The sequence below is a fragment of the Corvus moneduloides genome, chromosome 13, assembly GCF_009650955.1.
Source record: "Corvus moneduloides isolate bCorMon1 chromosome 13, bCorMon1.pri, whole genome shotgun sequence".
In the NCBI taxonomy this organism is placed as follows: Eukaryota; Metazoa; Chordata; class Aves; order Passeriformes; family Corvidae; genus Corvus; species Corvus moneduloides.
Window position 1 is genome coordinate 18,163,062 of NC_045488.1, and position 22,904 is coordinate 18,185,965.

Below are 22,904 nucleotides of genomic sequence, written 5' to 3' on the forward strand. Positions count from 1 at the left end.
GTAGCTACTTCTCACCAATTAATTTAGGGTAAATCTAGAGAGACTGCACTCCTATCAAGGGTTATTCTAGCACTTTTCTTGTATAGACAATGGAGAAAGAAAACCAAGTTGTTTTACTTTAGGACAAGTGGCAGTCTGTTTATGGTGACGTCTAACTATGCTCACACAGAGATTTCTATTAGCTTAAAACTGCTTTAGCTAAAAAACACTGCAGTTTTCTTGTACAGAATATAGAGAAAGAAAACCAAAAAACACTGCCATGATGCATTTTCTGGGGCTCACACTTCACAAAATTTTCAATTTCCTACCATTAGGTTGTTGTTATAATTAATTAAATAATTCAAGTTTGAGGCTACTTTGGAATTGGTATGTGTAATAATATTGGAAGACAAATTCTAACACATCCACAGCTGTGGTCAGCAGACAGGGAATTTAACTGTGCCCACGTTACTGACTTCAACTGATGCGACCAGCTCTGCTGGATCCAATACTGTCAGGGGACAAAGCACAGTCACTGCCAAAGGCCTTGCAAGACAGAGATAAGACTATTGTATAGGTACTCTAATTCTGCGATTACTTTTTAACAAGGTTTATTTTGGGAGTGCTGCAGTGATGTTGCAGTGTGGTTAATTAGCATTTGTCATATTCTTAGGCATGTGAGGTAAAAGTTAGCATAGCACCTTCCATGAGTCACAGATCTTTTAATTTCTGTTGTACTTCTCAATAGTTGCCTTCTATTTCTGCTGAGAAATTCTGAAGTTTCCCATAACATAGAAACACTTTCTTAAAGTAGAAATTCAGGAGAATGGATCTAATTCAATGGAACATGGCTATTGTGACATATTCTGGAAGACAAACTCTAAACATCAGGTACTGCTTCTAGTAAATGTTTTACATCTTTTCTGATATCTAACATAACAGAACAATTTTAAAATACGCTTTAAGTTACCTAAAATAAATGTACTTTGAAAAAATTGCTTTAATATAATAAAACTCCTTAGTCTCTCCCTTTTCAGCAGCATATACAGGACAGTTTGCAACTGAGTAAGTGACTAAAAAAGCTGAGTGGTACCTGGGGATTTTCTTGGGAGCCTGAGGTGGTGAGGAATGGCTCACTGTGTTCTGTTCCGAGCTCTCTGGAGGCTTTTCCTGTGTTTCTCCCTTGTCTTTCACCAGTGCCTCTGCAATAGCAGACTCCACCCCACCCTTGAGTGGGAGCTCAGCCTTTGGCTCCGCTTGTGCTGGTTCACATCTGTACATGAAAACGATTGACGGCTTCTCGCTGGAGTCCGACTTAGCCTCGCTGAACCAGTGGTGCCGCTGGACTGGAGGAGGGGGGAGCATGTGTATAACAGTTCCATCCAGACCCACCAACTTCCCTTTCTCCCTGTCTTTCTCTCTTTCTTCCTCATCGTCAGCTTTCCTGCGTCGGAAGAAGCTCTTGAACGATATCCAGCGTTTGGGTTTTGCATCGGGACGCCGTCCCTCCGAGTGCAGGATGGACTCGGCCTCTGTCGACCTGGTGGGGCTGTTGGGTTTGGTCCAATTGCTGAAATGCCTTTGCAGCAAGTTGCTGGCGTGGTAGGGAGAGGAGGTGGAGCGTGGAGGGGGGAATGGCGGTGCCTGCTCTGCCTGGGGACTCGTGGCACTCGGGGTGGCTCGTGCTGGCTTTGGAGAGGGAGTGGCAGCTGCCTGTGAAAGTGGATCTTTCTGCATTTTAATGGCTGTGTTTTCCGTCTTGGAGGACTCCACTTCAGGCTGTGACGTAAACAGAGATTTGGGTCGTACCAAGGTGCTTTTAGTAGCATCTCCCTCAGGGGGTAAGGAATACAGTTCTTCTACACTACAGGACTTGGGAGCAGACTGAGGTGTTTCTGGAGGAGACTGTGGAGGCTGGATAGAAGCCACAATCTGTGAGAGCACCGTGCTTGCGTTCTCTCTGCCGCCGCTGCTGCCAACAGAACCCTCCGGGGTTACATCTGGTTTTGCTGCAGGCTCTTGCATTGCCTTTTGAACTCTGGATGGGGAGCTGTGGTCAGCACTGTGACTCCTCTGTGGGGACATCTGGCTTTTACTGAGGCAGCTGTTGAACTCTTGGACTTTTTGAGCCACAGAGCCCAGCCTGCACTCGGAGCTATTGGCCACCCCCTTCGCTTGGGACAACTCAGTGGGTTTGCTGCCTATGGCTTCAGTCGCTTTACTTTCAGTTTCGATTTCTTCATAGGTATGGCTTATCACACTAGTAGTTTTATCTTTGATGGACAGCTCCCCACTGGTCCCTAGAAAACTTTTATAGATTGCCAGGTTATCATACGCATTTGGATTGATTACAATAGGAACTTTAATAGCATTTTTAGAACTCTTAGCATAAGTGGGCTCATCATGAATGATAATAGGAAAAGGTGGCATGCCAGCATTGTTGTAACTGTTGAATTTTATCTCAGATAAATTAGGAGACTTAACTGGGATAGTTTTCGAGGAAATGTTTGTAGCTGTAGGTGAAGTAGGAGCTGACTTGTGGCTTGTCTTCCTGGGAGGAACAGAAGGTCCTGAGCTGTTTCCAATCAGTTCCACCTTAGGTATCTTCTGTCTTGGACTAGTACTAGAAGTCCACACTTCTTGGTATCTGATTGCACTGGATTTTTTCAGGTTAGCATGTACACGTACAGGTGATGCTGCAGAAGATGCAATAGGTGTGCCTGGGGTTACTGGTGAGCTTGGGTTAGATGATGCCTTTTTGGTTTCTGAGGTTTCAGTCTGATTCTCTTTACATTCACTGGTCATGGCAGCTGATACATCCACTACGGTGTATGGCTTGCACACTGGTTGTTCCATATTCACCACCCTGTAAGGTTTAGCTTGCTCCTCCACAGGCACCAAATTAATAGTTACGGCTTGACCAGCAACATCTGAAGAACTTTTATTCTCCGGCGTATCAGTCTGCACAGCAATTTTGCCATCCTTCTCCTCCAGGCGAAGCGCAAGGACTGCCTTGTGAGTTTCCAGACTTTTCAGAGCATTTCTGGGTGCTTTTGGCACATCCTTCACTTGTTGATTGTCACAAAGACTTTCATATTCTGGTTCAATCACTTTGAGGTCCTGAGGAGTGCTAGGAGATAACCCTCCATTACAGAGCTTCTGGGAAGAACTGCTGGTTGTCCCAGAACGAGACTCTTCTGTCAGAGAAGAATCAGGAGATGTAGAATCAGAGGATACCATGCTCTGCATGCTCTCTTGCCCATAAAGAATCACAGTCTCTTCCCCGTAACCATTTAAAATTTCATCATAACTGTCGTCATAATCCACTGCACAGATCCGCTGGAGAGACTTGTTCCGAAGGGGCACAGTATTCCATTTTTTGTCAACACAGAATGGAACAGGAGACAGGGTGTTAGCTCTGAAATTAGCAAAGCGAGGTTGGCCCCTCATGCGGATTTCCATTGCTAACAACTCTTCATCACTTTCATCCCAGCTCTCATGCTCTTCCTGCATGCTGCCAAAAAACGTGTCATCCTCACTCTCATCTCCACTAGAGAACTCTGGATAACAGAAACGTCCACCTTCATTACTTATGACTTCAGTGCTTCCACTCAGAATAACATGCTTACTCTGTGAATCCTTCATTCCACCCACCATGCAGCTCGGAGGGATCTTCCTTTCTAATGATCTTTTGTAACAATTATTTATCCTTCCCAAGAAGGTTTCTCTTGAGTTTGTTTCATTTCCAGTGAGCTGAGGTGTGGTATCCAAACCTGCAATCTCCTTCAAAACTTCTGTCAGTCCATTATTATTGTTATTTGGTATCTTACCCACGCCCTCGCTGTTGCCATAAGGCCTAGGAACATGGCTGTAACCTTCGATCTCCTCCTCATTATTATTGTTCAGTGGTTTTTTGTTCAAGACTGCCTTGTTCCGGTTCCACCCCGCAGGCAGGGGTTTGTTCTCGCACTGATCCAGCATGGTGAGCTCGCCACACAGCCCCTGCCCATCTGCCACCATCATGGTGGGTTTCACAGCTATCGTGGGCTTCTTGGCCACAGGTGGGCGGAAGCTGCCGGTGTTTCTCCCACGCTGGCTGTTACTTTGGTTCGCATTGGGTTTCAGGTTTCCATGCGAGAGGGGCTTTTTTTCCGACACCGGGGGTAACTGGTGCAAGCTCTTGGGCTTGAAGCAGTTCTTACATTCACCGGGTTTCCAGACGTGCTCAGTGAAAGTGTTGCAAGCAGACATTTTCCCAGAGCTCGATGCCGTGCTGCTCAGTGCATGGTAAGAGTCTCATCCATGTGGTTCCACTCTGTTCACATAGTATGGACACTTCTTTGAGCAGTGATCATGCTGGAAGAACACAAAACAGAAAGAGGATGAGAATGGGGAAAAATCTGCTTGATCATTATATTTTCCACACTAGGGACAACTTGGAAGGAGCAAGTAGCCTTTTGCCGACATCTTCACTTTTTTATATAAATTTACGAAACTATGTAACTGAAATGCAAACCCAAATTGCCAGTATCATTCTTCTCATAAAGAATTAAAACTTTGGCAGCTAAGTCCTATGTTACTGAAAGCAGAGAGAGGGAAAAATGGCAATGACTGAGAATTTAGAGTAATTCTCTTGACTAGTTCAGGACCATTGACCTTTAATTTTGTCCAATAAAACAAATGCAGGAAGAGGATATAAACTCGAAGATTACCGCACATTATGTTTTCACCGTAACTACTCAAACATGAGACAGAAAAGTAAGAGTATGTTTACTCTCCTAAATGCAATTGAGATAATTTGTTTTAGCTTTGAATGTGAACAAGCTGAGCTTAAGTGAGAAAATATGTTCAAGCAATTCCAAACTCTGCCATTTTAGCACTTTTTCCATCAGAGTCAAATGATAACTGGAGAGATATTTTGGCTGAACAGATAGGCTGTTCTGATGCCCTGGAAAAGCCAGATAAAAATACAGTGGAAATCTTTCTAGAAAGTCATTGTTTTTTCTCCTTTTGCTTACCACAGCGGCAATAAACCATTCTGATATACTCAAAACAAAGCTAAGGATTTTTAGTCCCTGATTTGTTTCACATGTAGCTTTCCTACCTAACCCCTCCAGAAATAACAACTGAAGAAGAACTGAAAATCTCTTTCGAAGTGAATCTTTTTATTTCCTGAAACAATCAGCCTTAAGTAAAAATCAAACACGAATCTGCTGTGCTTTATAGTCACTGGAGTATCCAGGATTTGAGAGTTTCATGAATTAATGCCTGAAGATTTTAAACCTTCTGAGCCAAATCCGCAAGTCTGTTCTCTTCGTCACTGTTGCATAACTCAAATTATCGGAGACGTTTTACTGAGGTGAAAGAATCTCTATGTCCACTGCTACTTCTGTAAACAGAGGCACTGGAAATCAGTAATTTTCAATTCTTACAGGCCTTGGGGTGCAAATATCCTTGCTGCTCACCCAGATACACGGCGAGGGCATTGATGACCCTGTGCAGGTACAGATGCAGCTCCCCACAGAGCCCGTGGTGGGAGCTCAGCAGCAGGGAGGCTGTGCTGGAATTCACCACAGGCACCACTGGCTTTCATCAGTGTGGCGAACAACAGGATCATTCGGAGAGCTGACACCAGAAGGGGTTTGTCAGTCTCCTCACGTCCCACTCTGTGTTTTGGCAAGGGCTGTCCTGTGCTGGCAAACCAACAGAGCAATCCCGATCCAACAGCAGATGGGGCTGAAGCCTAACTCTATTAGTGTCTTCAGACACAGCCGTGCTACCAGGGCTATCAGATTTCATATGCTGACTAAATATGTTTCCAGACAAAGCTTTTTGCCAAAAAGCCACTGCCAAAAGCTTTCTCTGTATGACTTAAGAGATAGAAAGTCTGCCAGACTGAGATCTGCCCAAACTTTTAGACTTTGTTTTACATATACAGAGTAAAATGCCTTTGTATGTTTCTTGATCTCTCTCATGATTTGTTGCTTCAACACTTTACAAGGCCATACACTGTAAGCAGAAAAATTACATTAAGAAATAGTTCTCCTAAAGCCAGAGAAAGAGCATGTACAAGAATTTTATACTCTGGTTAGCTCCCTCTTTTCATGTGTTTAACAAATAAAAGGAGTAAAGTTACATTAATGGGAATCTAAACTAAATGCTTTCTTAGAAAATGTATTTCTCCATCACATAAAAGCTCTGAACAACCAATTTAAACAAAAGGGTTAGTGCTTGTGTGTGGGTTTTAAGATTTACCCATGTGATCTTATTTCTCTGAAATTGCATAAGCTGCACTTGCTCTAGAATCCCATCACAAGGCAGGCAGCTTTATGGTGTTCCAGGTTAAGCATTTTCTGCTAGGAACAGGGGAGCACTGAGAAAGCTCTGCACTGCCTGCCTTCCTGTGGCTACATCCTGATGTGTCACCACTGGCTGTGTCACAACACACTGTTCACTCTCCTTTGCTCTGACACTGATGCTGACACTTCCTCTAAGCCAAAGGAGGGTTACACTCAACATGAGAATGGGAACTACAGGAAACTCAGCAGAACCACAGTTCTCCAGTGGGAGTCACAAATACAGCTCTGTACTTGATCCTAAAACACTCCCTGCCATGTAGCAGCAGTGCTGCCTGCAGCAATTTACCTTAACAGTCACACACCTGGTGATTGTGGAAATGCAGATGTGGAACCTGTACACAGAATATATGTAAGCCATGTGTAGTTATTTTAGCTCTTTTGGTCTCCAATAGCCAATAAAACTGGTTTGAACACAGCCTTGATCCCTAGGATGATTTGTGACAGTCTGGAACAGAAGAGTCACTGACTTCCTGGGTCTGTGAACCCCAGCTGGGTTTCCAACTGGCTCGGGCACAGCAGGACAAGCAGTTCCTGTCGTCTGCCCTGAAACTGCCTGCAGCTGCACCACAGAGGAAACAACCACCTTCCAACAAGAGGAAATGGATCTTAAGGAAACAACCCAAACAATTCCAACACTGTGCTACTTTTGTACTTTGAAATCAGAAGCACTCCTACGCTATTTCAAATTAAACCCACAGTGACCTTTATATGTCGAAGCAAGCATTTGCGTTCTAAAAAAAAAGTCAGTTTCTTCCTTGCTGTACAACTAAAAGCAATCTTTCTGCTGCTTTCCTCTCCTTTAAAAAAGAAAATTTACTTTTTCAACTACAGATTCCCTATTATGAGTGGTAATTATGGTGAGAGTGATTAGGAGTGATAAGAGAAATGAAATCTTTCAGTAGGCTGTTGCTCCCATGGCTGTCACCAGCAGCTGCAGCATGGCAGGGGGCAGCAGAGGCCATCGAAGGGACTGAAAATGCACACAGATACAAGAAGAAAATCACCCTGACATTGTTCGTTGCTGGATTCCTACACTATTTCCAAAACAAAGCAGGGCAACGAGAGATCCAGGCAGTCACACCTCGGATCCCTTCAGCTGCAAGTGACCAAGTATCTTTTCTTCCCTAACTTCCCTGCTTCCACTGATGTTCCACGTACTTGCTAAGGAACAGGAATGTGCTCCCTGAAGAGCTCCTGGCTCTTCTGAAATGAGTAGTTCAGATGACAAAACTTATTTGAAGACACTCAATCTACGCAAAAGCAAGGCAATGACAACTGCAGATGTTACTTACAAAACAGCATTAGACTTGTAAAGAAAGTATTAATAGCAAATCCGTAACATCAACAGTCTGCGTTTCATCCCTGTATCTCAAAGCCTTTTATGTAAGTTGATAAACAGAACTATTGACAATTTATACAGGGAACCACTGCAGTGCTGTGACGTTAAGGAGCTAAAATTCACCCAGTGAGTCAGTGTCAGGAGCAAGAACAGACAGACAACTTCTGCTCCCAACAGCAGATCGTGATACTTCATTCACTAAATGGTTGAATCAGCACAGATAATTTATCAGCCTTAAAGGCCAAATCATCCTTTGTGTATATGAGACTAATGCTCCTCATTCCAGCAGGTACACAACTGTGCACAGGAGGGCTAAGCCTGGCCCTGGTTGAGTTGGTATCAAGCAGTCAGGAAGGCAAAAGCATATTTTAGTTTTTGGATCAGAGGGAGAAGATGACAGATTCGGAGCTGCAGTGCAAAGATGAAGCAGAGATCAGCTGAGATACCCTCATGTCAGGGAGCTTGCACAGCAATGCAGAAGTGTTTCTCTGGCTCCTTTATTTGTTTACATCATCTTTGCTGAGTGCATGAAGATAGTAATAAACATGCATTTCAGGCATTTTGCCTTTGTTCTAGGTAATTTCAGGCTGGCAGGTCTCCTTTGGATGCATGCTGGCTGAATCACAATGAAGGCCTTCTCCAGTACTACTTTATACTAAAATAATCCAATTAAAAGGAACTTAATTGGTGTGCAACATTCCCTACAATTTCAACATTTTAAAAATGAATAGTCTTGGTAAGTACCAGATGGTGACATGCACTAATTAATCAGGCCTGCTCAATGAACGAGCATATGAAAATGAATGCACCTATTAGACATGTGTTTGCAATGCTGTGTGCTGCGGAAAACTCCCCCCACTGAAAAGCTGGGATTTTCCTGAGCTGGTAACCAGCACCCTCTGGTCTTTTCTGGGATCACCACGTCCTGACACAGGTTTCCTTTGGTTTGTCCTCCTCCAGGGAAAAGCCGTTTACCTTTAGTGCTGCTGTCCCTGACAACAGGATTGCGATTTTTATGCTGCAGGATAAACTGCATTGATCAGCCTTCTTCGGCACCAGTCCAATCAAGTGCTGCTGCACAACCACAAACCTCTTGCCACTGCCAGGCATGTCCTCAGACTGAAAAAATCAGCAGTGGGAATCCAACCTGGGTTTCCTATACAGGAGTGCCCAAAGGCCACAAAACCACCACGGCTTTGTGGTTTGTCTGAACCACTTACAGGCATCTGGACAGTCACTGATCATCATAAACGATAGTGCACATCTCCCATAGCAGGGAGAAAGTGATGTTATTCTTTGCCAGCATTTGATTTCTGTTTCTTTTAAATTTTAAAGTAATCATAAACGTTTTCACAGACTGTTTTAAAAACTGAGACTCATGCAGGTCCTGCTTGGGTGGCAATGGGCTGTGGAAATGCTCCCAGAGAGTGTCAAGCACTCACTTCACTCATGGTATGCCAGGAAAACCCATGAAACTAAAGAATAGCAAGCAGCATTATGGATTGGCACAACTTTATTCCCAAAGTGAAGGATATTTGCTAAATATCAGCTCATTGCAGTACCAAGCCAGAGCTCTGACTCTGGCAGAGTTCACAGATGGACATTTCCATAAATGCTGGGCATTATCACTTTTGTTAAAAAAGAAAAGTTTTATCTTGCTGTAGATAGGGTTATTTTTCCTGTTTTAATGTCTCACACTGTATTTTTTCTCCTTTAAAAAGAGTTCAAATGACATAAATATTTCATAATACTAAGTAAGGGAAGGAAACCTTTAAATGTGGGGTTTTTTCTTCACTAAAACTTGCAAGGATAAAAAATAATAGAAATAACCAACAAACTGGAGCATAAATCTGCCCAGGGCTAGACAATCTGTGATGCTTTAGAAGAAAACAGGCATTTCTTTGCAATTTACCTAACCCAAAGAGATAATACCACAGAGCAAGGAAAAGGCAAGGAATATCCTCGGGATCTGCCCAGGTAATCTGAATAGATTCTACATCATCACACAGGGAACACATGAAGCTGTAATGAGGCCAAGCTCTGCCCTTTGGTGCTGGGGCCCAACGGGCCAGCCAAGGCAGGTGTTTGAATATGAACTCTTTTGAGTCCCAGTAATAAGAATTCTTGACATTCTTAACTGGAGAATTTTTTTCCTTTTGGGGAAAAAAAAAAAAATCATCATTTAGCATTAATAACATTTTAAATTTATAAGGTCCATTTAGACATATATAAATTCTTATAATAATGATCACTCAGACAAGGCTGTACAGTATCTTCTTTAGGAATACTTTTTTATTTACATGGAAAACGAATTTTTATTTTTTACTTTATGAAAAGTGAGGTAAGCCAGACTATAAATTGTTTGCTTTCTAAAAATGGCTGTACAAGATTCTAAGACCTAGCAGCAAATTAAGGGTAAGCGTATCAGCTGACAGGAAAAAGCACAATAATAATAATTTCAAAAAAATATCCTCAATTCCAGTGCATTTCAGTTTCTCCCAACTCTATTTAAGGAAAATGATGAAAATTAAGCCCTTCACAGCATCTTAAAAGTGCACCTGTATGACTATCTCTTGACCAATCTAATTATCTTTGATTTACCCTTCCTGGGCTCACTTGAAATTCTGCCCTTTGATCTTTTTTTCCTTTTCTTTAAGCACATGCAAACACTCATGTGGAGCAGAATGAACTTTACCAAACCTCTCCAGAATGTGCTCACAACACACAAAATAGCAATTACCTGAGAAACATTATAGTGCTTTTATAGTCAGAAACCTGGTAACAGTTGGGGTTATCCTTCTGCTGAGCACAGCTTGAGAAGGAAAAGGGTGTGGATCATCACTGGATTGTGGAGTCCAGCAATTCTGCAACTTCTGTTTGCTTAAACCTCTCTCCCTTGCACTACTGCAGCCCCTGGCTCCAAAGATCTTAGTGCTGAACAATCTGATGCAGCAAAACCCACAAGTGCCAAACCTGACCCCTCCCCCCAATCCATTTCAGTTGCACAAATAACTTGTGGATAGCAAAATACAAAATGGCATTGGAAAGGATGGGAAAGAACTGACTAAAAAGTAGCCAAAGACACACTGGTGGTGTCAGGGCAGAGAACTCAGGAGGGAGGGGCTGGCTCCCAGCCAGGGTAAGATCAGCTACAACCCGGAGGGTACAGCACAGTGGGCACCCTCCAGTGGTCTCAATCCCCCCAGGAGCCTTAGGAGTCACTAAATAAAGACTTGGCAGAATTAAGTTTAAAAATAAACCACAATGATGCATTATAAAAAAATGAGGTATTAAAAATAACTGATAAATTACAAGCAACAGCACAGCAAGGCTGGACTGTGTAGAGCCAAGAATTGTGGAGAAATTCAGGAATCAGGTGGCTGAGCTATGCAAAGTTATCCAGTCCTCTATCAGAACCAGGCATCAGTACAGCACAGGGTGAAGGGACATGCTTTTTATCATGACTTCTGGGAAGGAAACCTGCTCTTCCTACCAAACAATGAACCAAAGGGCAAAAGAGAAATGGCACAATTTTATTTTAAGCTTTGAAGAAGTTCTCTCCAATTTCTAAAGGCAGGACATGCAAATGGTGTCACAGAAAACGCCAGGCAACCAGCAGATTACATGCTTTCTGTGTGAGAAAATCAATGACATGACTTACTGAGTATTGTGCTCAGTTCTATTTATGACATCTCAGGAAGAAATGCTGCATAAAACAGCCACAAAAATATTTTAATATGGAAAGCTTTTCATCCCTTCAGTGAAACAAAAAGATTAGGATAGTTTAGTTCAGATTTGAGACAAATAAAATAATGTAATAGTATATTAAATGATCCGTCACATAAAGAAGACAGACTGGGTGTTCCCATTTAGTGTCTATCTCAAAAAAAGGCAATAAACTCAATGCAGCATATTTACATCTCCAAAAAGAAAATGATTCCACATAAAATGCTTCCTGAAACAAGCTGGCACTGAGATCAAGGGGTCAATGGATTCAGAGGAACAACCACACATTTATACGTGGGATGAGCCACTGACAGTTCTATGAGGTGGGGTAAACCCAAAGCTCCCAATTTCAGTGCTTAAAAACAGCATTAACCATTTCAGTGGAGCAGAGGATTTGCTCATTAACAGATTGTTCTCGTGCTGTCCATTGGAGAAGTCTGGGCAGCAGGGACTGCTGGAGGCTGGGCCTGACTGCTTCTCCTCTTATCAGATCCTGCTCTTTACTTCCAGTGGGTTTAGTTTGATACAGCAAAACAACCAAATGGCGCAAGAACACTGATATCCCATCATCTCTCAGTGGTAAGGTCGGGCCTTTCTCTCCTCCTCCCACACCTTGTCACTCTTGTCCCAGACTTATAACTCAGTCCTGGATCATTCCTTGTCTTCTACCTTTTGTGACTTCATGATCATGTTTGATACTGGGCAGCGGGGGCCTCAGGCTGTCAGGTACCTGGGCCAAGGGACTGTGTCACACCAACAGGTCCTGCAGGGATCTGGACAAATCCACAGCAATACCCAAGGCAGGCAGTGGTAATTACCAAGGTAAGGAAGCCAGATGGAAGTCTTAGGAAAGATTAGTAGTTTGAAGCTCGTCACACCACAGGATAGAAAAATCAGGGTAAGGTTACAGAGGAATGATAGAGAAGGGATTTTTCTCTAAAACTAACCTCATCAATCTAACTTTTGAAGACACATACATTACTAGTTTATGGTGGAAAATATAAATAAAAATAAGCCCTATACTGCTAACTCATTCACTATGTGGTAGAGCAATGCCTGGAAAGGGCCTGAATCTTTGTAAAATCTCCAGTTTCCCATTCCACAGCAACCATCTCCTCCCACTGCCATCTGCTTGGTGCACTCATTTTGCCTTGTTCCTCACATCTATGATCAAAGACACATTCTAATTTGAGGGCCTCTTTGATAATCTTGAGAAACTAGCTACAGGTAATTTTTTGACCATCAAAGCTGGATCCAACAGCTTACTCTCACTCAGGCTACTCTTCTAATTAGGATGTCATTTATTCATCCCAGTAAGCTACTTCACCAGGCAAGATGAATGTAAGAAATTTTAATCTGCAGTCATAAGCCAGAGCAATGAAATGAGTGATGAGCTCCAAGTCACAAGGTTAAAGATATTAATGTTTACTAGTGTTGAAGTTTACAGCAGATAATTTCTTTGCTTATTTTCCTTATGCTTTGCCTAAAATCCATCCCCATAAAATGGCAAGCCACCACTGATAAGAATGTTATTAGGGATAAAAAGCACCAGCATAGATGAAATTCAGAAAAGGAATTAGGAGGTACTGGCATTGGATGCTTTTAGCATACATAATGAGAATTGATTTTTTCCTTATTCTGATGATTAAGTGTTGTGCCTGCCAGTCCACAACACCCCAGTGTTCCAGGCACATCATGGGGGCTTCTGTGTGCAGCCGTTTCCCTTCACAGTGACAGAAAAGGACTAACAGCCAAACCCAGGACATCTAACAGTCAGTAACCAGCTTCTAAGGCTACCAAAAGAGGCAAGATGTAGGGCAGGAAAAAAACCCCAACAAAACCCCAGTAATTTATTCTAGTTCCCAAAATCTGATTCCATACTTTAAAATAATCCACACACGGAAGAACTATGCAGTGAAGGCATCATTAAATATAATCAAGGACAGAATCAGAAAGGAAATGCAACAGAAATCCTGTGTTAGTTTTTATCTTTACAGTCAATGACTGGTTTTTGCAGCTGGGGAATTTGCTCAATTTACTCCATGAGAGAAGAAATACCCTGCGTTTTCACAGACAGATGTTTAAACCTATCAAGTGTGTAAACCTCTATAATTTTTAGCCAGTGCTGTAAGTGGAGCAAAGGGGAAGCAGGAATTGCTTGCTGCTCCCAAGCAGGCTGATTCAGGCAGGAAGAACCTGCCCTGGGAGCCCATCTGCTCTGTGGGCAGCAGGAGCAGCCAGCTGCATCCGGCACCTAAAAACCAGAGGTGGCTTATCACAGAGCCACAGCAGCAGAGCCCAGCCTGGCACGCCCCTGCAGCTGGTCCTGCCACCTCTGCCCAGCCAGGCTGTCCCACACTGGGCACTAATTAAGAGGCTGCTCATCATACCTGGGAATGCCAAGCTTGCAGCCCAGCCAGCGCTCACTCCTGGATCAGGACACAGCAGGAAACAACAAAGCTGAAGCACAGCAAATGAGCTCTAGCAAAGCAAAGAGAAAGAAAATCATCACCAACATTCAATTCTCTTTCTTTAGTTCCTCTTTACAGATAGAAATGTTTTCCTAAAGGAGCTGATTGCCAAACATAAATTTTGCTACTTGTGCTTGACAGAATCCTGAGAATGCAAATCTTTTTGTAGCCAGAAAAAACACAATGTGAATTTTCTACTCTTGTACTGCTGAGATGACTCAATACCAGTCCACAGGGGTCTGAAGGTAAAAGCAGAACCACACTCATCTGAATTCCTTGCCTTTCAAAATGAGATTTTTATGACAGAATACTTTATTAGCAAACAGGGCTGCTATAAGCCCACACCAGGAACCACACCAAGCCCAGGGCAATTACGTTTTGTCACTGCCATTCTGAGTGAAATGGGAAAGGCTGCTATTACCTGCTCTCTTGGAGGGTCTTGAGGGAGGTTTATTCCTGCCATGTGCAACACTGTGGCATTTGGAAGTAAATTGTTTATAATAAGAAGCAGTCTGAGACATTAGCCACATCAGCAGCATCAAGTTGCACAGCACCAGGAAAACTGCCCACTGCTCCTTGCTGAGGTCCTGGGTCTCTACAGACTGCTCAGGAGACAACACCATATTCCACTGCAAAAGGAAAACTGCTCAGGAATACAAATCAGGCTTCCTTGCTACTGCTTCACCACCACTCTGCAAACAAAGGTGAATTTTATGCCGGGTCTCCCCAGGATGGTCATAGAAGAGACTCCACACTCTCTGTAGTGCTTAACCTTGCAATTTATACAGGAAAAAAAGGAGGTAATGGCAGATTTCAAGGTTATGGGCTCAACCTTGGCTTAATTAGTCGTGGTGGCATATGTTATGTGATGGTTACATAAACAGGGGATGGGATCCCAACCAGTGGCCAATAGGTTGCCATGGTGACTGTGACAGCCATCAACGCTGCCGTTACTCATCGCTTTTGCCCCCATACTTCAGAAGCACTACTGGTTCTACTTTGCTATTTTAAAATCGAAATATGAATAAACTGAGCTCTCTAGCCTTCTCTGGAAAGAAAGCTGCCCAAACCTTTAACCACAAGTGACTTTTGTGAATTGTTAGCAGCATCCTTGGGCTGTTGCTCTCTCAAAGACAATGCAGTGTTTCTGAAGCTTCACACTGGGGACAAACACAACAGAACAAACCCTGCCACTCCTGAAATAGATCCCTCCACACATGGAGTCCAGGCACTGTCCTTTTCAGTCCAGACTGTTAGCCAGGACTCATGATAATGGTGTGCTCATGCCTTCCACAAGCTTTTGAGGATCTTCACTTCTCTCGGTGCAATCAGGCAAGCCTGGCCTGAACTCTTCTATTCCCAGTTTACAGTCATACATAACAAATAATATGTATTTCCTCCATCTTTTTTTTCCAGTATAGCCAGTGCATTTTTCTGCTTTCAAATCTCCTACTCTCCCTATTTATATTTTCTTTCAGACTGTTCATAAAAAACCCTGACTAATTTTAGGACAAAGATTAATACAGAGCATCCTGCTCAGTAACAGCCTCCTACCTACCACCAGTTTCAGACCTGTCACCCATAGCCAGGCCTAACCCACAGAACATACACTGCATTTTCATCATTTTGGTTTCTCAGTAACAACACAGAAAAATGAAATTAAAACATACTAGATTTAAAAGTTAACTTAGCCTTTTGTATACTTGTTAACCAAGTTACCTATTTATACCTCACTAAAAATCCAGCATCTGCAAAGACGACGTAGAGGCACAAGGACGACAGGAAACATGGTTTTTCAAATACAATGAATTTGTGTTTTATTTTAAAGCTGTTTTAAAAAGCAAGCCTTTTGTTTGCAATAGTATCCAGCAGTTATTTGACAGAAAAACCAGTCTGAGTAATCTGAATAAAGATTAAATTCTAAATTTTTTGGATTTCAGTGATTTGCAGAAATAATTTTTGGCATAACCAGAAAATGAGTCACTACTAACTTCACCTTCTATGACTGTTTCAAGTACAAATCATTTCTCATCTGACAATCACTCAGCTTTTAAAGTCAGCTGTTTTATAAAGCCTTTTGTTGAAACCTGGTATGTTAACAGGGATCCCAAAGCCTTAATTTTGAGAGAAATTGCAGTATGTCAAACTCAATAAAGGCAGAAGACGTGTGTTGGGATGCCAGAATGCAGTATGTAAAAAAAAAAAAAAAAATCAAAAATGGTGAAGATTCAGTAACATGAGATTTATCAGCTGCCTGGATACAGGTATAGGACTGGCCTTCTTGGTTGCTTCCTACAGCAGTGCTGAGAAACTGAAGCAGATCTGCTCTGTGCTGTGCAGGTCTTCAAAATACATGTTAATACAAAAATTTTTGCTACATAAAAATATTTGTTTCTCCTTCCTTTCTTGAGAGAGCAAAGTAATTTCCTTACTTCCCTATGGTACTGCAGGAACAGGAAGAGTAAAGAGAAAAGTGGAGAGACAGGGGTTGTAAGGAGCAGTTCTGCACGACTTCCACTCACCTGTGGCTGTGCCAAAACAAGGTTTGGTTGGGTTCCAAGAGAAGCCCCTTCCCCTCCCCTCCCCTGTCAGGACGCAGGTGCCCAAGCAGCCACACTCCAGCCCAGCGCTGCTCCTGCTCTGCTGCCAGCCCCAGCCAGTGCCAAACACCAGGCAGCCCCAACACACTGCACTGCTGCTCCAGCCCAGAGCTCTTCCAAGGCTGAGATAATTCAACACACTTAACAAAAGGATGGGCCCATAATGCTAATTAGCATTGTGTAGTCAGGAGATAGACTGGAGCCTATAGCTCTAATGTCCTAAGTTAAATCTGTTCTCTCCACATAAAGACCGCTACATTAACCATGTCTTATTTTCCCATTTTTCTTTTCAGGGAGCCTGGATGAATTGTAATGCACATGGATAGACTGAAATGTTCAGCAGATGATTTTGCTTAAATCTCAAGTAAGACAAATGTGACGAGATCTTCAATCACTGCCCTGGGATGTGTGGGCGATATATTACATTTTACAAGGAACAGCATTTGGAAAAATTCCGTTTTCACTCCTCAGCCACTGTACTCTTTTAATTACTTGCTAAACTTGGAGAAAGAAGAACTGGAAAGGAAAAGGGCAGAGGAGACTTCACCAAGATAATGAGATGGCTGCCTGCTGAAGTGAGGCAGCAGCATCATTAATGCCTGAGCTAAAGGAGGCAAAGGCAGATCCCTCACCCTGCCCAGTACCTCCGTGTCAGCAATGGGGTGTCTGCAGTCACTGGTTTTCAGTAAGATATGAAGCTACAGCAGCAAGTTCCCTACTTGAGTGAGGGGCTTTGTTTCATAGGGTATGATGGAGGATTTCAGTCTGAGGCTCTGTAGAAGTAATAAAATAAATTCTGCCTCAAATCTCCATGAACCTTTAATATGCCAGGATCCAGAGACAAATGAAAGTCTCTAAAGGTCCCTGGAACTTTACCACTTGATATGCTTATGCATTCCCTGGTGCACACTTCATTTTTACTAAAAATTCAGTGCAAAGAAATAAATTAGGAAGAGCTGTAATACTATTTTTTTTTTAAAACCAAATTTTGATCTCCCCTATGAAAACTGTGATTTGAAAACTCTTGTACTTATTATTGTCCAAGGACTACAGTTTTTTAATCTGTTTGGGTGGATTTGTTGAGATGCTCCACACCAACGTGGACAATACCTTTGTTTCCTTGTAGATGCAAACATGGGAGCGTTATCCCAAAATCCAGCATCATGCCTGCTGCTAAACACACTCCAAGAGTTCTCAGGTGAGTACATACTTTTCCTACAGAGGTAACCAAGTTCTGACTCTCACATGCTCAGAGGTCATGCATCAGGTTCAACAGTTTTGCACAATTAAAGCACAACGGAGAGCATTATTTTCTTTCAATATTATTATTGTAATATTGAATGATAAATGTAATACCACAAGTGTACAGCTTTAATTGAAATGTAAACCAAACTGTTTGATAGTCTCCTTCAGTTGTCCTTTGCTACTTATGAAAATAATTCTAACAATTACTGTGCCCAAAAAATCTGAGAAGGAGATAAAAATCACTATCTGAAAGTTAAGTAGTAATTCAGGGGTTAAAGTCATATAAATAGTGCCTTCTTTAAAAATACACCTCTATAGTTTGCATACTGCTGTAGCAGAGAAGTACATATTAGACATATTTATAAACAAACACCCAATGGGAAGAAAATACAAGTATTAGATCTGTTGGGATATTCTGAGATATTCAGATTGAGAACTACAAAAGACATACACATCACAGGCAGAAAGCTAAAGTAAGTGTGACCAGATAAAAGGGGACTTAAAACTGAGAAAATATGATTACAAAAATTATACTATTAATGAATTCCAGGAAGAATAAACTTAGCCAGTTTTTTGAGTGAAAGATGTTAAACTCCAGATTGTTTAAAGCCATCCCATAGCAACCTGTCAGAACCTACTGGGGAGGATGTGCTAACACCCAGCCAGACCCTTCTGGACACCTGCTCTAGCAGACTCCACAGGAGATCACGGGCCTTTTCCCACAGCATTGGCTTTGGGAATGATTCCCACGCTGCCCTTGAGTGGGTCTGGTGTACCAGCCCTAGCACTGGGGGCATTTCACCACCCTGTTTGAGACGGTCACCACATCACACAGACCCACATATCATGTACAAAATTCCAACAGGTAACTTCCAATCCAGATAATGCACTCCAGCTTTTAAAGAAACACTGTAAGTCTTCAATCCATATAGTAACCTTGTGGACGTGAGAACATGCAATTTATGGCAATTATTTTATAAGGGAGAAGGAGAGAGGTTATAACAAGATTATGAGCAACGAACTTCCAAACCCAGTTCTAAAATTATCTTCAGCTTTAACAAATCACAACTCTAACCCCCTCTCCCTTCTGTTTATTCCTAAAGCCTTTCTTCTTTCTCCTCTTGTGCTTAATCTGATCTAAATTCTTTCAGGATGTCAAGGGGATAAATCTGCTATTAAGAGCTACTAGTTTCCATGTGCTTTTTAGAAGTGGGTGTGTGACAACACTCTGAGGCATTATACAGGCAATTAGGTATGCACAGGATGCCCTGCTCCACAGAGACAATACGCAGAGAAGTGGAGGCTAAAACACTTCTGCATTAACAGGAGGACCCTTCAAGTGCTTTGCAGAGTGTGCTCCAGGGCCACTCAATTGTCCCACAGTGTCAGTATTCCAAGCAGAAGACATTTAACTCTGTTCCTTCCGAGACCAAAGTATCAACACAGGAATAGGGTATTTATGCAATGCCAGTAACAAGATTTCTACCTAGCAATTTTCTGCAACTTAAATGTAAATGATGCATGAAAAATGTGTTCTTATGAGGTATTAAACACAAGCCAAGTGCTTTAACAGAAAAGTAGGAAACACCCCAATGATCTCTGTGTTTTGTCATCGTCAATGACTGCAGCCCCAAGGAGCCTCCAGCTCCTGCCAACCCAGTAGCAAATAAGGACTCAGTGCAGCTTCGAAGAAATTATGGTACTTTCTTATGTGCATTCAGAAAGAGACAGTCATGAAGCATTGCCTCGCTAAGTGTTATGAAAGTTCTTATAAATATTCATGTGCAGCATTTGTACTCTGAGTATTTAATCATTTCTTTACATGAAAGGAACAGGGAGAAGGGGAGAGGAAGAAACTACTGTTTCTTCAATTCCAAAGAGATCAAGGCAACAGAAAAGGCAAACTTGTGCACAGGTGATCTATAAATTAATCAGCACCAAACCCAGAAACCTACAATAAAAGAGAATTTTTTCAGGTAGATTTTCTGTTTTCATTGCATCTAAAGCTACACGATAGTTTGCAGGTATTAAACTAATGATTTCTTTTCATCATTTGAATTACTTGAATTTTGATCCTTTGAATTTTTACATCATTGGCTTTTAAAAAAGAAGACTGATCTGTTGCTTCTGACATTTGCATGAAGACATTCAGCTGGCTGCACTCTGCACCTCAAAGCCCATTGTCCCAGGTAAACCCAACACCAGAGCAGGAGCCAAACATGGCTGCCTGGCTGGAGAGGCTTTGTGCCACTGGACACTCGATCCATCCCCTCACAGCTGCTGGGCACTAAAATAGCAAGACTGAAAGCCCTGTCAGCATCCTGTGCAAGCACTGCATGTTGAGCTCCATCCATTGCACACAGCCCTTGATCGAGCCTCTCAGACCTAAAGTTTATCAATACTGCTGAGAGTGAACATAGATTTCTGTAATACATGCTGACAATACAAAAGCCTGTTCACAAGTGGCTTGTGCACAAAAGAGAAAAGATATTGCAAAACAGCTTTGACATCAAATTATACACCTAAGAGAAAAGCAAAGAGATGTGGAGCAACAACACCTGAACTGCTCAGAAATCACCCAGCAGAGACAGCAGTGAGGGCTCTTGCCTTGTGATGTGGCCTCCAAGCCAGACCAAGAAAGCCCCTGACATTCTTTTCCCTATCCTTCTGCACTGGGAACACCAATTCTTGCTGGAGACACGTGTTACACTCAGGCTTTGGGTACGAGTGCCTTTGCAGACACCACACTCTGGACGTACCTCCCATCCAGGATGCTGTAGCTCGAGGAAAAATTAACAACGTAAGATGTTTATTACTGCAGGCCCAGCTCCTTCACACATACCTTGGCTGGCAAGCAGACCTAGCTGGCTGAACAAGCTGGGACAGCAGCAATTACAGTGGAAAAAGCTTATTGCTATGGTGCTTCTGGTTCCCTATTGTATCAGTCAAGGCAGATTCCTGCCAGCTGTACCTGTCTCTGCTCTCAGGTGTATTGGACCAGTCTCAGTGGAGTCACTCCAGGCCCATACCATGTTTAGAATTACAAAGCAAAATGAAAAGTGGTGCTGCCTTTTGCTTCCCTCAGGAAAACTGCCTCTCGCAAATGGTTTTATCATTTTCATTATATCCTGTTTGATTTGCTTTACCATCTTGACTGGAACAATAGCTAAGACATAATAGAAAAAGATTTTTCCACAGGCTGGTTCTAATTACATTAAATCTCAAGTGAGATACGACATTTAAATAAGAAACAACAACTGCAGAGTCTGAGATAATGACATACCGAGATACCGGGCTTTTTGAGAGTGCCATTAAAATGATGCATGAAGCATTACAGTTAACTCCAATTGGGTTTCAACATGAAAACCATTCCTTCTGTGGCACAGTGCTGCAAAGAGAGGTCAGCATTTACTGCACTCAATGTGCAACTCAACAATTAGGAACCATTATCCCCTATGCTGAAGTTGCAACACAGACACAGGCTTAAACTTCTGTATGAGGTGAGGCAGTTGGGAAGGCAGGGTCCCTGGGATTAATCACCTCATGAACCACAAAACAGAGCAGAAGAGGTTCTGAAGAGCTCCGGGATTTTGCTGCAAGTTGTACCTTTAACATTTTGTCATCATAACTGAATTCTCTTAAGTTTCCTGGAAAACATATCTTTAGATTGGCTGGAAACCACTGAAATATAGACATGCAAAATGGAGACTGTAGCTGTGTGTCCTACAAACACAGTAGAACCTGTCACAGTCCCACTGCTCATTTGTTTAACCTTAGAGGCACCGCACAGCTGTGCTGCCAACACTGGTGCTTATGGGGCCCTGCAGCAAAGTTCCCTGCTGGGAATCAAAACTGAGGGAAGGGAACTTCTGTGGGGAGAAAAGGACTTCAGTCTTTCCCTGTGCCTCCCTTTCCTTTGGCTACTAAGTGTTAACCCAGGCTAAAGGGAAGGAGAAGGGTTGGCCTGAGGGGATTGAGGGCACCCTCAGTCAGGTCACAGAAAACACTAAGTTGGGTGGGAGTGTTGATCTGCTGGAGGGCAGGACGGGCCAGATGCATGTGCCAAGGCCAGCTGTATGAGGTTAAACAGGGTGAAGTGCTGGGTCCTGTCCTCAGGTCACAACAACTCCCTGCAGTGCTACAAGGCTGGGGGCAGAGGGACTAGAAAGCTGCCCAGCAGAAAAGGACCTGGGCAGCAGCTGAACGCGAACCCAGGTGTGCCCAGGGGGGCAAGAAGGCCGATGGCACCTGGGCTATTCCAGCAATGGTGTGGCAGCAGGACCAGGGCAGTGACCATCTGTCTGTGCTGGGCACTGCTGAGGCCACACCTCAGGTCCTGGGGTCAGATTTGGGCCCCTCACAACAAGGAAGACATGGAGGGGCTGGAGCGTGTCCAGAGGAGGGAATGGAGCTGGGGAAGGAGCTGGAGCACAAATGTGGTGAGGAGTGGCTGGGAGAGCTGGGGAAGCTCAGCCTGGAGGAAAGGAGGCTCAGGGGCACAACTCCAAGACAGGAGGGTACAGCCAGGTGGGGTTTGGACTCTGCTCCCAGGCAACAAGTGCCAGGACAAGAGGAAACCACAGTGATGAGCCACAAGCTGTGCCAAGGGAGGCTTAGGTTGGGTATTAGGGAAGATTTCTTCCCTGATAGGGCTGTCCAGCCCTGGCAGAGGCTACCCCGGGCAGTGGTAGAGTCACCATCCCCAGGGGGATTTAAAAGCTGTGTGGATGTGGCACTTGGGGACATGGGTCAGTGGTAGACCTGGCAGTGCTAGGTCAGTGGTTGGACTCAAGGATCATAAGGGTCTTTTTCAACCCTAACAATTTTCTGATTCTATAATGAGGGAGAAGAATTTACCAATTGCCCTTGCTCATAGCTTGTCACTAGGCTGAATAACATCAAACCATGGCTAAGTGCTTCTCTGCTGTATGGCTAGAGCTGAAGCCCGTCTGTACATACACAGTGGCTATCAGTTTCTTATCTGTCCAGCTGGTTTTGCATAGCTGTCATAGGAAAGTTTCAAGGAAATTAGCAAGATACTGAGGGGATTAAGACACTGTTTCAGTCAATAGACAGAATCTGTGATTCTAAATCCTATACTCAGAGAATATAAACTTTCACAGAAGCAGGTCAGTAAGTAAAGCATTCTTGTTGAAGTAGCAAAATATTGATTCTCTATTAATAA

The 22,904-nt window shown here is 43.0% G+C and overlaps 1 protein-coding gene across 5 annotated transcripts in view; it reads right to left on the minus strand.

Moving 5' to 3' along the window:
• The window catches only part of PEAK1 (pseudopodium enriched atypical kinase 1), a 110,265-nt gene that overhangs the window by 31,582 nt on the left and 55,779 nt on the right, over positions 1 to 22,904 (minus strand). For 4 of the 5 annotated variants that reach the window (XM_032122510.1, XM_032122509.1, XM_032122512.1 and 1 more), the window contains one exon: positions 1,073 to 4,335. In XM_032122510.1, coding sequence (XP_031978401.1) covers positions 1,073 to 4,230 — 3,158 coding nt within the window. In that variant the 5' untranslated portion in view covers positions 4,231 to 4,335. Of the gene's footprint in view, positions 1 to 1,072; positions 4,336 to 13,793; positions 13,885 to 22,904 lie in introns of all 5 variants that reach the window. The other variant, XM_032122511.1, reaches the window with a different exon arrangement.